The sequence below is a fragment of the Camellia sinensis genome, chromosome 6 (assembly GCF_055761805.1).
Source record: "Camellia sinensis isolate YWXY chromosome 6, ASM5576180v1, whole genome shotgun sequence".
Lineage (NCBI taxonomy): Eukaryota > Viridiplantae > Streptophyta > Magnoliopsida > Ericales > Theaceae > Camellia > Camellia sinensis.
In genome coordinates this window covers 198,770,018-198,782,811 of record NC_138966.1, presented here as the reverse complement: position 1 = coordinate 198,782,811, position 12,794 = coordinate 198,770,018, and the positions used below count along the sequence as shown (strand labels likewise).

At 34.5% G+C, this 12,794-nt stretch overlaps 1 protein-coding gene across 2 annotated transcripts; it reads right to left on the bottom strand.

The window, feature by feature from the left end:
* Positions 1-2,988: 2,988 nt before the first annotated feature.
* Positions 2,989-12,422, bottom strand: GEX2 (gamete expressed 2). 2 transcript variants are annotated; one of them, XM_028243556.2, is made up of 17 exons: positions 12,254-12,415; positions 11,843-12,166; positions 11,107-11,445; positions 10,341-10,667; positions 10,000-10,206; positions 9,825-9,910; positions 9,609-9,750; positions 8,306-8,614; positions 7,230-7,354; positions 6,917-7,134; positions 6,536-6,763; positions 5,552-5,784; positions 4,728-4,966; positions 4,238-4,394; positions 3,917-4,080; positions 3,524-3,618; positions 2,989-3,292 (listed from the first exon to the last, which is right to left on the bottom strand). In XM_028243556.2, exons 1-17 carry the CDS (start codon positions 12,324-12,326, stop codon positions 3,157-3,159), a joined length of 3,402 nt encoding a protein of 1,133 aa, XP_028099357.2. In that variant the 5' UTR covers positions 12,327-12,415; the 3' UTR covers positions 2,989-3,156. The 2 variants fall into 2 exon arrangements, 1 of the variants encoding a protein (XP_028099357.2); XR_014333789.1 differs by lacking the exon at positions 3,917-4,080 and having other exon boundaries at positions 3,153-3,292; positions 12,254-12,422.
* Positions 12,423-12,794: the final 372 nt, after the last annotated feature.

The window sequence follows — 12,794 nt, the reverse complement described above, 5'->3', positions numbered from 1 at the left end:
AAATTAAAGACATTTGTAAAAATTTACCAGACCTACAACTTCCCTTGGAATCAGAATATATAGTCTTAGAAACAGACGCAAGTCAATTAGGATGGGGAACAATATTATTAGCTAAACCTAGTAAGTATGATAGTAAAAATAAAGAACGCATTTGTAGATATAATTCTGAAAAATTTAAAGAAAAAGACACAACCATGACCAGCCTGGATTTTGAAATATTAGGAGTAGTATATGCAATAAACAAATTTAGATTATTTTTGCACAAACCTTTTACAATTAGGACAGACTGTGAAGCTATAGTTAGATTTCATAATAAACTTAATGAGCGAAAATTAAGTACTAGAAGATGGGCAAAATTTTTAGATTGTATAGTAGGACAAGGGTATAAAGTAGAGTTTGAACATATTAAAGAGAGTGATAATAGGTTAACAGATTGGTTAAGTAGGAAAATTTATCTAGAAAAAGAAAATAACCAGTTTAATTTTTGTGCAGATGATGGAGAACAGCAAAACCATGAATTTTGGGGGATTTTCTCTTCCCATTCATGAAGGCAGAAACAAGTTCAGCCCATTAACAGGAATTGAGCTAGACTTGGTTCAACAATGTCTTTTAGATAACCTTTGGACCAGTCATAGCCACCCAGCTAAACGTCTGTCAGCCCTAAACTCTCTTAGTATATATTTTTCAAAAATCCAAAATAAACCTTTGTCTAAAAGTTTTTCTTTCTATGTAGTAGCTAAAGAAACCAAGCCTGGTATTTACCATGAGTGGATAGAAGTTGAACCCTTAGTTAAAAATTTTCCCATACCACAGTATAAAGGTTTTTATGATTTTGAGTCAGCCAATACCTATGCCCGAAGACAAATAGGAACCAGTTACTTATCAGTCAAATAGTTAAAGATTACCTGGACACATTGAGCAAGATGAGGTCAACCATTCTTGCTACTAATGGAGTTCCAGTTAGCCAGATAATTGGAAGCAATAGTACTGAAAGTAGTAGTTCTAACCGTCAGATAGATTCTCAAAATCCTCTCCAGATGTGCTGACATTGTGAAGGCCTTACCAGAAATTTCAAGAAAATTATAGATAAAGGCAAAAGCGTCAGTGAAGAGCTAAACCAGCTCCGAGACGAAGAAAAACAACTGAGAGCCACCATTCAAACCCTAACCATCCAGCTTAAAAAATTAGCTCCAGGAAAAACAACTGCCTCCTTTCCTGACCAAGAAATCAGACAACTCACCAGTGAGGAATTTGAACAATTGAGTGCTAGAATGTATTTCTTCAGACATTCTATCATTCGATCTTTTTGTGAGAAAAGCCAAGTAATAGAGGACCTAAAACCCTATATATACACCTTAGTCGAAGATAGCAGAAATAGTGAGCTAGTCACCATACAGCAGTTTCTTCAAGACCTCTCCATAGCAGGAGTTAAATGCCCTGGCATAGCTTATCAATGGACCTATACCTATGAAGATGAAGAGCAGCCCTGCTTAGAAGAAGAAAAATGCAATAAGAGGTCAGAGCATTTTGGCCGATGTCAGTGTAATTTAGATTTCAGCATCTACCTTTGCCAGATAAATCTAACAACATTCAAGCCATTGGAGATAGAGATTAGGGGCAAAACGCGTTATCTAACAGCCTCACAATTGTTAAATTACGGCTTTGTCTCCAAAATAATTTTCTCAGATCCAGATCAGACAGATAGCTTTGGGAATAAACTTGCTCATGCCATACTTTGTGTAATAGAGGAGCATCATCCGTATGTAGAAGCATTAATAGATAGCAGACTACCAGAGTGGAAAGGAATATAGCGCAATCCAGCCAAGCATAAAATGTACCTCAGAGGAACCTCGACTTTCCCAGGATACCTAAGACTTCTCAATAGGAGACCCTAGCTATGCAGAAGATTTCCACTCAGAGAACAGCTCAATAAATTGAGGAAATTTGCTAACAATCCTCTATTAGTATATAATGGAAATTATGGACGTCTAGACTGTGAAGATAGAAATCAGAAGATATTTTGTAATTTAGCTATCCCAGGATATCCCTTCAGCAAAGAGACATTCGCCGATGAAAGTCAGTATCCCAACTATCAGCATAGCGTCTCTCATGAGTCACCAGTAATGGGAGAAAATGACCAAGAATGGCACGATGAGCCACCCATGGGGGATGGAGATGACTTTTACGACCAACTCTCAGCAGCAAACCTGGACGATCTCTCAGATAGAATGTATGGATAAAAAATAAATAAATAAATAAATAAAACACATAAGTTTGTGGCTACAGTGAGCTAATGCAGGACGTCTATGACTCTCAAACCATGGTTGAAATGCTGTGCTATTATTATTATAATAAATAAATATACCATGAAATTTGCTAAAAGTACATATGGTTGTTTGTTCTTTGAAAATTATATTTTGTTCCTTTAAATTTTTAATTGAATAAGAAATAATTTATTTTATTAATAAATTTTTAAGTCAATTAATAATTCTTGATTTATATCAATTAAAAATTTATTTAATTTTATTATTATATAGGAGAATAGTTTTAATTTTTTTTTATTAATTATGTTGAACTAAGAATTCTGACATGACTATATTTGTAATTTCTAAAATTATAGGAATAATTTATATTTTAAATAAAATTCAGAGGGTGGATTTATAATTTATCCTATAAATCATTATCACTATGTTGATTATAACGCGGAACTCCCACAACAAAAATTAATCACACAATCAAAGGCAATATTCTCGCATAAGTGGGAAACCCACAAAAAAAAAAAAAAAAAAAAAAAAAAAAAAAAAAAAAAAAAAAAAAATTGAGACTTATCTCATATTGTATTCATTTTGTAATTGATTTCTATGTCTTATCAAACATTTGTTGTGTGGTGGCCGCTGGGGGTGTGATGGGACTACCTCCCACCCTCTTCCAAGCAAGACCACTTAGAACACATGGTCAACTATACAAGAAGAAGAAGAAGAAGAAGAAGAAGAAGAGGAGGAGGCTATAATAGATTGTATTAGCTGTTCCAATGGAAAATACATAAAAACAAACAAATGAATGGTGTTGAAACCATCCAATGTATTTAAACAAGGAATCAAGACTTAAATTGAATCAATTTGTTTCAAGTTATGCACCGTCACAAACTGTTTCATTTTACCCCTTCTCCCCGGAGGCAAGTGGCGATGGCGCAAGACTAGGCATAGGTGTCTCCTGCTGTTGATCACTAGAAGAATGAGAATAATGAATTGTATCATTGCTAGATTCTCCATTTCTTGATCCGCAATTTGACCTGAAAGTTAATTTTGCAGCAATGGATTATAAATGAAGCTCAAAGAAATTGGCACTTGGTCTGAAACAATAGCCTCTTTTCAACATATGCAATTTTAATCATGATATTTGGAATAAATATTGACCCCATTTGGTTATGTTTTTGGTTTTCATGATTTTGAAAACAAAATCAATGAAAAGTTTATCATAGTTTCACTTTGATTTACAATCATTTCAAAGTATTCATAGTTACCGCTGGCGAAAGTTTGAGGGCTGGCTCATGCGCAAGGAGGGTCTTGGACACCACCCAGTGAAGTGAGTCACATTCTCAGATAAATCTGTACTGGACTGCATACATATAAATATAACATGCCATCATCAGATTGATTATTGATTCAGCAAAATAAGATTACAAATTCAAAGATTGAAATAATATTTTCTAGCTATCATCTCAAAAGATTCTCAATTATAGGGATAGTTTTGTTACTTTTCAGCCATGAAGCAGAATGCAGAAAATACAAAAAAGTAAAAATAAAAACCACGCACTGATTCATGTACGAACACTGATTAAAAGCAACAATAATAGTGGTAGCAGTAGCAGAAGTAGTAGGAGGATTTTGGTTGTAGAAGTTTATGGTGTACTTACAGTTTTCTTACTGGAACTTTGCACCTGACAGAGCTCAATGTTCCGGGCACCACGGCTCCTTTTTTCATTGACCAGAACAATTGCGCATTTGCACGTATAATATAGAAGTAGCACACCAAGAGAAAAAATCAATATAAATTCTATCACGATTGCCGATCCTAGAACTGTACCACACATAATGAAACAAACGTGAGTTGACTAATACTATATATTTTGGCACAACTAAAGACAAATTGTTGAGAAAAATCATGAAAAGACTTATAGAAACAAGGTCACCCGTGAAGAATATGTTTAAGATTCTAACTGTGAGTTTCAACTTACAATGAGCTACCAATGATTTCATTGGTCTTTTTCTCATGAGATTTATGTTAGCCTCAGCAATAAGAGGCATCGACATCTTCTCCGCACAATCTGGATAGCACCCATAGTTTCCCATATCATTTATTTTCACCGTTAAAACAGCACCATATCCTTCACCCTGTTCATGAAACCCAATTAATTTACAAGAAAGTATAATCCTAAAATGTATTTGACATCCCAATTACAGCCCCCTTTGACAGAGCAGTTTGTTTCCTAGTATGTATTTGATTTGGCATAGGCCTACGGTAAAACATGATGAGTACGACAATATTGAACGAACATTATTCTTTTACTATCACCACTGATGTACTAAATCGTTACTTACCCGTTAATGATGCAATGAACTGTAAAAGGAGAGTAAAAGGGGGATAAAAAAAGAAAAAAAAGAGCTTCACGATTAATAAAAAAAAATGAACTAGGATCCACGATCATATTGTAGCAGTTCACTCACATTATACAACAGTTGCTGCATTATACTGTTGCAATCATTAACTGTTCCCCGCAATCTAATGCCTTTTGCTTCAACCATAAAATGTTGCGAGATGGTAACAAATGTCTGAAGGGGCTGCCATTGATAACTGTTCTTTAACTTCAGCTCAGTTGTACTGATGAGCTCTGCAGGTAGTTCGGTAGAAAAAAATCCAGAATTCACTTCCAGAGAAAACATGACCAGAAAGTGAGACTTGTTCCCTGAAAATCAACCAGAGAATATTAGGACTAGGTCTAATGAATCTAATTTTAAAAAATACCTAATAGAATTTATTCACTTATGATATAAACATTTCAAAGAGGATATTTGCTTCAAATAGTATGGATTTCAGAGTAAGCAGCAAGTGGTATTCCAGTTCCTATTACTAGTGCCCCAGAGACTCATGTTCCATGTAATACAAAGTTGGAGCTTGATCGGGTCCAATAATGGACGCAATAACCTTGTTTTTGAAATTTAATAATAGGGAATATTACATTGATATTTCACACTTGACAGTTTCCACCTCAATTTGAAGTAGCTCACTTAAGTAACAGAAGCATTTGAATATTGATACTACATGATCATAACCACTTTCCTAGCAAGAGATACCCATTTATGTAATCACCATGAAGACACTCTCTTAATCACCTCATTATATTGTCACGCTCAATTCATATTGACTGTCAATTTATTGTTGGGATATTAATTTCAAAATTTTGCAGTATGTTTCCTTTCATTTCGTGTCGGCACGTGTTAAAAAATATTCATCTCCCAAGTAATATGCTAAGAGACTCAAATAAAATTACCAGGGTAGTTAAAAAGATCTGGATCCCCAATGGAGAAATCAAACTTATCTCTTTGCCTATCAAATATCAGAAGTCCTTGATTATTCTTCTTCTCCAAGATAATAAAATCTGGGACGTTAATGAATGGAGGATCATTTATTGGTTCCACAAAAATTGGGACATCCAAATCATTTACTCCGTTTCTGTTCATGGTAGAGACATGGATCGTATCATCACCACAAAAGTTCTCATTTCTGATCAAAGGAACCAAATAGAACAAGTCACTGAGCATACTTGAGATAGTAAACAAATACAATTTGAAAACATGAGAGAGATAGAAATAGGGAGAGAGCTAATGAACAGACTTGAAAATGGTAAGAAGAAGTGAAACATACTTGTATTAAATGGAAAGAAGAGGTGAGACATACCTCAAACAATTTTTTCTCTTATGATAAATTATTCCAAGTTTCTTTCTTTTTTCTTGTTCCCTGGTAATCCTATTTATTTTGTCAAACAGTGCACATTTCCAGGAAAACAAGAGCATTCAACAGTTTCAAGAATATGCATTAAGCTTTTTGCAGCATTTGTGTCATAAATATGTTGTCTAAACTTCCTAACATTCAATCCCGTGTATTATGGCTGATCTTGTAAATGCAAGTTTCCTCTTAGATTCACAAGAAAAAGTTGTTCAAAAAAGAAACACTCCACCAACCCAATCTTGCTCTTACTACATCAGCATCTCTTCTCTAATCTCCCCCATCCTAAGAATAATAGAGCCTACATAGTGAATTCTCTCTCAACAATGTTGAGTTGGATCAATATCATAAAAATCAGTACTTATGCAGGTAAGCTATCTAATATCAATTGATTGTCAAGATTTGGAGGGGATTTCACAAGAGGCTTATAAAGGACAAATTAACTGAATCACGAATGCTCAAAAACATACTAGGATGCCAACACCATTCTATCCAAGACCAATAAAATATATCATTTAGTGAGGAATACCCAAGGTATTGGATTGACTGAAGGGCGAAATTGATCATTTCTAAACGGCCCTCTAATATTAGATCTGTAGCCTTTCCATCCCCTTTTCTTACAGAAAGTTCACTCCACATTGGCTGCCAAAACTGTATCTGCATAGGAGAGAGAAAGACGGTTCCAGAGCGTGCAATAAGAGTAACAGAAATCGTTTCCATCAAATCCGAATATATTATCTCAATGCCAGGGAAACCACTGCCAATAGAGCAAATTTTGATAATAGAAAAAAAAATGGAGGAAAAAAAAAAAAAGAAAAAGAAAAAGTCCTGGTCAAAGGAAATTCTAAAAAAGCATGCCTGAATTAAATTTCTAATTTTCCAAATAAGTTCAAAGTATAGAGTGTGTTACCCAAATCTGGGACTAATTACATCTTCAGTTGCTTGCAGCTGACTTGGAAAGGAAACAAACTGTGGTGGGATGCTGTGGACAGATATGTTTACAGCACCAGAGGCAAGATTGGAATTTGAATCAGATATAGTGTACAAAAAAGAATCATTCCCAACAAATCCTTTATATGGTGTATATCTTAAGAGCTGTCCATACTGTAGTAGTGAACCATGACCTGGCTGCCAGGATATGACATGTCGGAGTAAATATACTAAGAGTCATAATTAACAAGTTCACTTGTAAAAGAACAGCTGCTTCTAGCTTCTAATCTTACTTTTGAAAATTCGACTATACGTGCATTGCCACCAGCAAAGTAATCATTTTCTGTGGCATCAAAACCAATTGACTCATCCTCCCAAACAGATACTGAATCGTCATAGGCTCTAGGAAAATATTCACCTGATGGGCATAAAAAATAAATCGATCATTAAAAGAGCTTAAACTGGAACTAAAGTATATAGATCTAATATTCTGAAATGATTAAACATACAAGTACGTACAACATCATGTAAGGATAGGAAATTTTTTTTGTGTATTTTCTTGTCTACAATTCAAATAATTAACATTCTGGATATGAGCATTATATATGCAGCCAAACGAAAGAATGTTAATGAACAATATGATGGTCAATCAAACTATTGGCATGTCACTAGGCCATAGATGATAAGATTCAAATGCTATGGCGTACTTCATTATTCTGTTTCGTAGATGATAAAGAGTTTGTGTTATGGTGTTTCAATTGTAAAAGCTTGGGTGTGTGGCATGAGAACATAAGGTGCGCAGCTACTTCATAAAATAATGACAGAGGATAGGTATTCCCCAGTCCCCATTTCCCAACCTATCACTAAGTTAGGTGGCCCCAACAATGGTCCAAATATGTTAATGTTTCTATCAATTCCTGAGGAGCTTAAATTATGCATAAAAATTACTCCCTCCATCTCATTTTGTTGGTCCACCTTTCCATTTTAGTCTATCCCAAAAGGTGTGTCCACTTTCTATTTTGGGATACTAAATTTTGTTAGATTTCCAAAATTGCCCCTTATAAATCATTGTAAACACATTTTAAAATTCAAACAGAGCAGCAACGGTGGGAAAAATATTTCAAAATTTGAATTAAAATGTAATGATTGCATGTCTCCTTAGTAAGTTAGATTTTCTATAATGGACAAACCAATTGGGACAGAGGGAGTAGCTAAAAAACATAAGCATGCTGGTGATCTGCTCAAACTGCATCAACCAGATTCACATTCTTCTATCACACAGCCCAACATTCAAGAAGTGACGTAGGTTTATCATTTCTTACAAGTGGAGGATGCAAATATCATAAATTTCTTTGCCATTTGAACTTACTACTGTACACATTCACCCCAAAAGGACAGGGCAGGAAATGCTTGCCATCAAACGAAGCACACATCTCGTAAGTGCCAACATGCTTTGCCAGATAGCAGCCAGTGTACAAACCATCATTGTCATTGACAAAAATCCATGTAGAGAAACCAGATTTGTTAATTGAGGCAATCTCTAGTTGTAGCTTTGACTGTTGTAACAATACAGGGTTAGAAAAGGAATCCACGAGCTGCACAACTATTTCATTTTTTATCATCTTTGGCACTTTTGGTGCAAATTTTACTACTCCAGAAAGGGATGTATTAACCTCACCTGCAGAAAATTAATGAACCTATCACGGGTATGACAATAATAAAGGAGACAAATGTATATGCAAATGCAAGAACATGCACTCATCATTAGGGGATTTCAACCTTCCAAAGGAATAATAACAACAATTGAGAAGAGCATGCAAAGATATGAAATATTTGAGTATGGAGATATATGCAATCATAATTAATAATTCCAGCTAATCTGAGATACAAGAATAAAAGACTTGTTCCAATTAGTAAAAGTTCATTATCTTTAACTCATTAATATCCTCTTAAATGCAGCTCAAGGCAACAATGACCCATTGTGTTTTATTTTGTGAAACATTTCAGGGCAACATTTACAAATAGCCTCTGACCTTGGCCAAATCATCCAATCATATGAGATTGTATGATAATTAAACAACCTTATAATTAGGCAGCGTACATATATTGAACAATGCTCTATTTCACGATCCATTTTTAAGACCCAAGGTACACCTAGAGCATTTGTTCCAACCTAAACCATAAACACCTGAATACCTAAATCTCACGCAAAACTCAGGCCTTTCCTCAAGCCCAAAGGACCAAGGTAAAATGCCACACCATAATTGCAATTACTAAACCTGTGAAGCATACTTAGGCCTCGTTTGGGAACAGGCTAATTTAGTAACTTTTTGGCTATTTGGCTAAAAAAGTAGGTAAGAAAAATTTGTATGTTTGGGATGACTTTTTGGCTAATTACGAAAATATGTGCAAAAAGTAGAGAGAAAAGAGAATCTTTGACTTTTTGGTATGAGTTGTTGGCTTTTTGACTAATTTAGTAACTTTTTGACTAATTGGCTAAAAAGGTAAGTCCCCAAACGGGGCCTTAGTCCAGCCATTTAAATCATGGACTTCTCACAATGTGATAAATTCGCTCTCAAATGGTTTTGTTGCCATCAAAGATATAAAGTAACCGTTCAATATCCAAAAAATATATATATATATATATAATATGACATGATATATAAAAGTACCTGCACTTACTTCCTTTCGGAATGGATGACCTCCATTCAGGGGAATATTTCCACAAAATACAGTAATATCATATATCCCACTCTTAATTGGTGTGTAAATGACATCAAAATAGCTAGCCCGGATTTTCCAGTGCTCAATGGACTAAATGAAGAACAAAGTGTTATCAGTATCTGAGTCATACATGTTTGAAGGAAATACATACATGTACCACTTACATTGTTAACTGGGTTAACAGATGGTGCAGAAGCAGTTTCCATATGAATGACAATATCCTTGGTCACTTCTCTAGTGAACCAACTACCTGTTTTGTAGATCAATCTTGTCACCGTCAAAGTAACAAAAAAAATAGTTGTCAGATGGAAACAACATAATAATTGTTAATGTTTGTACCATTCACATTCTGAATTGGATATATGCTTGATTGTACATAATAGGAATCAATTTCCCGCATTATCTGTACTTGAAGCTTTTCTAACTCAACTGGAGCAGGATACTGATATGCATCTTTCAAAACAACTGAAAACCTTGCAACTTCGCCAGCAACAGAATCATTTAAACCAGATCCGTTCACAATACTTTTCATTCCATCACAATAACCTATTCAGATTCAAGTATTCAATCATTAAAGTAGAAACTGAAGAGGAGAGAGATGATAATCACTATAAAACAGATTTTTCAATTCAATCAGGATCAGCAATGCCCGTTGATTCAAGATGAATAAAGAGGCACACCTATAAAGACGGTAAAATTATATGGCATATTGGATATGGTTTTATTCTGCTCCTTATCAGAAATCACGAGCATGAAGTTTCCTGGTTCCTCTAGGCTAAAAGAAAACATCTGAATACCCGGTACCACTTCTTTGGAGCTCAAATCTGCTACAGGCATGAACAAATTTATCCCCTTTTCAATAACTTCAACATCAAATTGATATAGCCCTGGAACAAGGTTCCCATATTGATCCCGCTGGTGTATAAATATTTCCATCTTAGAAAACAATTGAAAGAAATTTGTTTCAATATTCCAGTTTGCCACACAATTAGAGACATCTAACGCTCCTGTTAAAAGCAACTTGAAGAATCAGATCACTGAGAATAAAGACACTCAAAATATGGAACAAATAAGATTGACACCCAAAATAATTTCATGAAATGGGATCCAAATTATTTACATTATTGGTCTTCCAGCAATGTATAACATGAGAAACAGAATACAACTCATGAATTTTTTTCTCCTTGTTTGAATAGAGCAAGCATCCCTGGTAAAGAACAGTAGAAAAGAAGTAGACTACACATGAAACTACATGACTGGAAAATAGCATGCAAAAAAGAAGTAAAACCTGGACATTTGATTAATTAAATTATACTGCAATCAAACAGAAAAGAAAATTTCATGTCCTCACACTGCAAATTAATATTGTGTGTGATATTAATATATTCATCTTATTAACTTTAGTGTCTTGCAATACATATCATATATAAGATTCCAAGTAATCACCTGGATTCACCTTGAATGGCAGAGGAGAGCCATTCAAGCTTTGGTTTTTATCCTCAACATGGAGTAAGAGGGATCCAGCTGAGGCTGCAGTGAACTCAAAGCTGAGATAGCCAACGTCATTCCATCCCATGAATGCAATGTTGAGCACACTCGCAATGGAACCATTTACATAAGATGCAGACACTGTAAAATTGAAAGTACTTTGCCCTTCACTAGCTGAAGAGACATTATTCCTAAATGCATCTTTAGGAATTATCAGAACTGTGGCTTTAGTCCCAGCCACAAACTCATTCATCTCACCCTTCCAGGAAACCACACAAGCCATCGGATACATTTTCCCTTCAATCAGACAGCAGCATTTGCGTTAAGAACTATTTTAAAATCCAACCAACAAAACCAAATTCCACAACAGAATTTCATTGAACGTGGTTTAGATATAAAAGCACACAACTCAAAACATATTTTGAAGCTTTGTCAAACATTTTTTTATTTATTTTTTTTTTATAAAGAATTCACGTAATCCAATTAATTTAAAACTACAAATCCAGTAAATAATTGCTGAATGGTTTTCAAATTCAACCCATCTTCTACATTCATCAAACAACCCAAAAGTTTAGATTTAAAATTGCAAACACCACTAGTGATTTAAACAATTGAGCATCAAAGAAGCAAAAAAAATAGCACTGGGGAGAGAGTCAATCATTCAATTGTCATAATAGGGACTTGAGATACGAACCTGGTGTGACTCGAAAATGTAGCGACGAGTCTAGTACATTGAAATGGTCATCAGTAACAAGCACATTAAACAACCCAACCATAATCGGAACGAACGAAATCCTCCAATCACTGGGGTTACTATCAAAATTAAAAGAAACCCCAGAAATCAAAGAACTATTGCCCATCTTCTCATTCACCGTGATATTAGGATTAAAAGCATATTTGTACTTGTCTCTCTCATAATTTCCCAACAATTTAACGTTTATAGTTGCTATATCACCAGCCAAAAATGTGTCTTTGTCATCCAACCAACCAAAAGAAAAATTGGGGATTGGTACATTTTCTGCAAAATTCAAAATCACTCATGCCATCAAAACACAATGACAAATATATATGTATGTGTGTGTATTGGAAGGGTAGTGAGAAATACCTGAATCTGCGAGTTTGGAGAGAGAAAGGGTCAATAGTGAAATAAGTGTGCATAAGAACATGTGAGACTCCATCCTTGAGAGAGAGAGAAGAATGGGTTGATACTGTGTAGAAATGGGAATGATTTGAATAGAATTTCTGGAGGGGTGGTTAAGGCCACGTGGAGAGATGGTTGAAGTGGCAGTTTCTTAACTGCTTGTAATTATATTTATTTTTGTTTTTGTAGGGTTTAAATTTTTTATTTTCTAGTAATATTTGCATCCCTAAAAGTATAATTTTTTTTTTTTTTTTTAATCTTTTTTAGGTCACCGCATATCTCTATTCTTTTACATATATTTTTGTAAAAAATTAAAAAATATAATTATTAAAACCTTTTTTTGCACATTTTTTTTTTATTCAAATCTTTCTGTGTACTAGTAATTGTGTAATAGTTGGAGTGATTGTGGTGATTTGTTATGGCTGTGAGAGTATCTTGATAACAATAATAATGTGGCAGCATTTACGAGGCTCTAATTTGATTTAATTTTTTTTTTAATGTAAAA

Bases quoted from the DNA above. Each gene is read 5' to 3' on its own strand.
- GEX2 (XM_028243556.2), bottom strand. From the start codon at position 12,326: ATGGAGTCTCACATGTTCTTATGCACACTTATTTCACTATTGACCCTT. The intron at 9,751-9,824 runs GTAAGTGGTACA...TTCTTCATTTAG, and splicing joins CTGTTAACCCAGTTAACAAT to TCCATTGAGCACTGGAAAAT. The intron at 4,395-4,727 runs GTGAGTGAACTG...TTTCATGAACAG, and splicing joins TGCAGCAACTGTTGTATAAT to GGTGAAGGATATGGTGCTGT.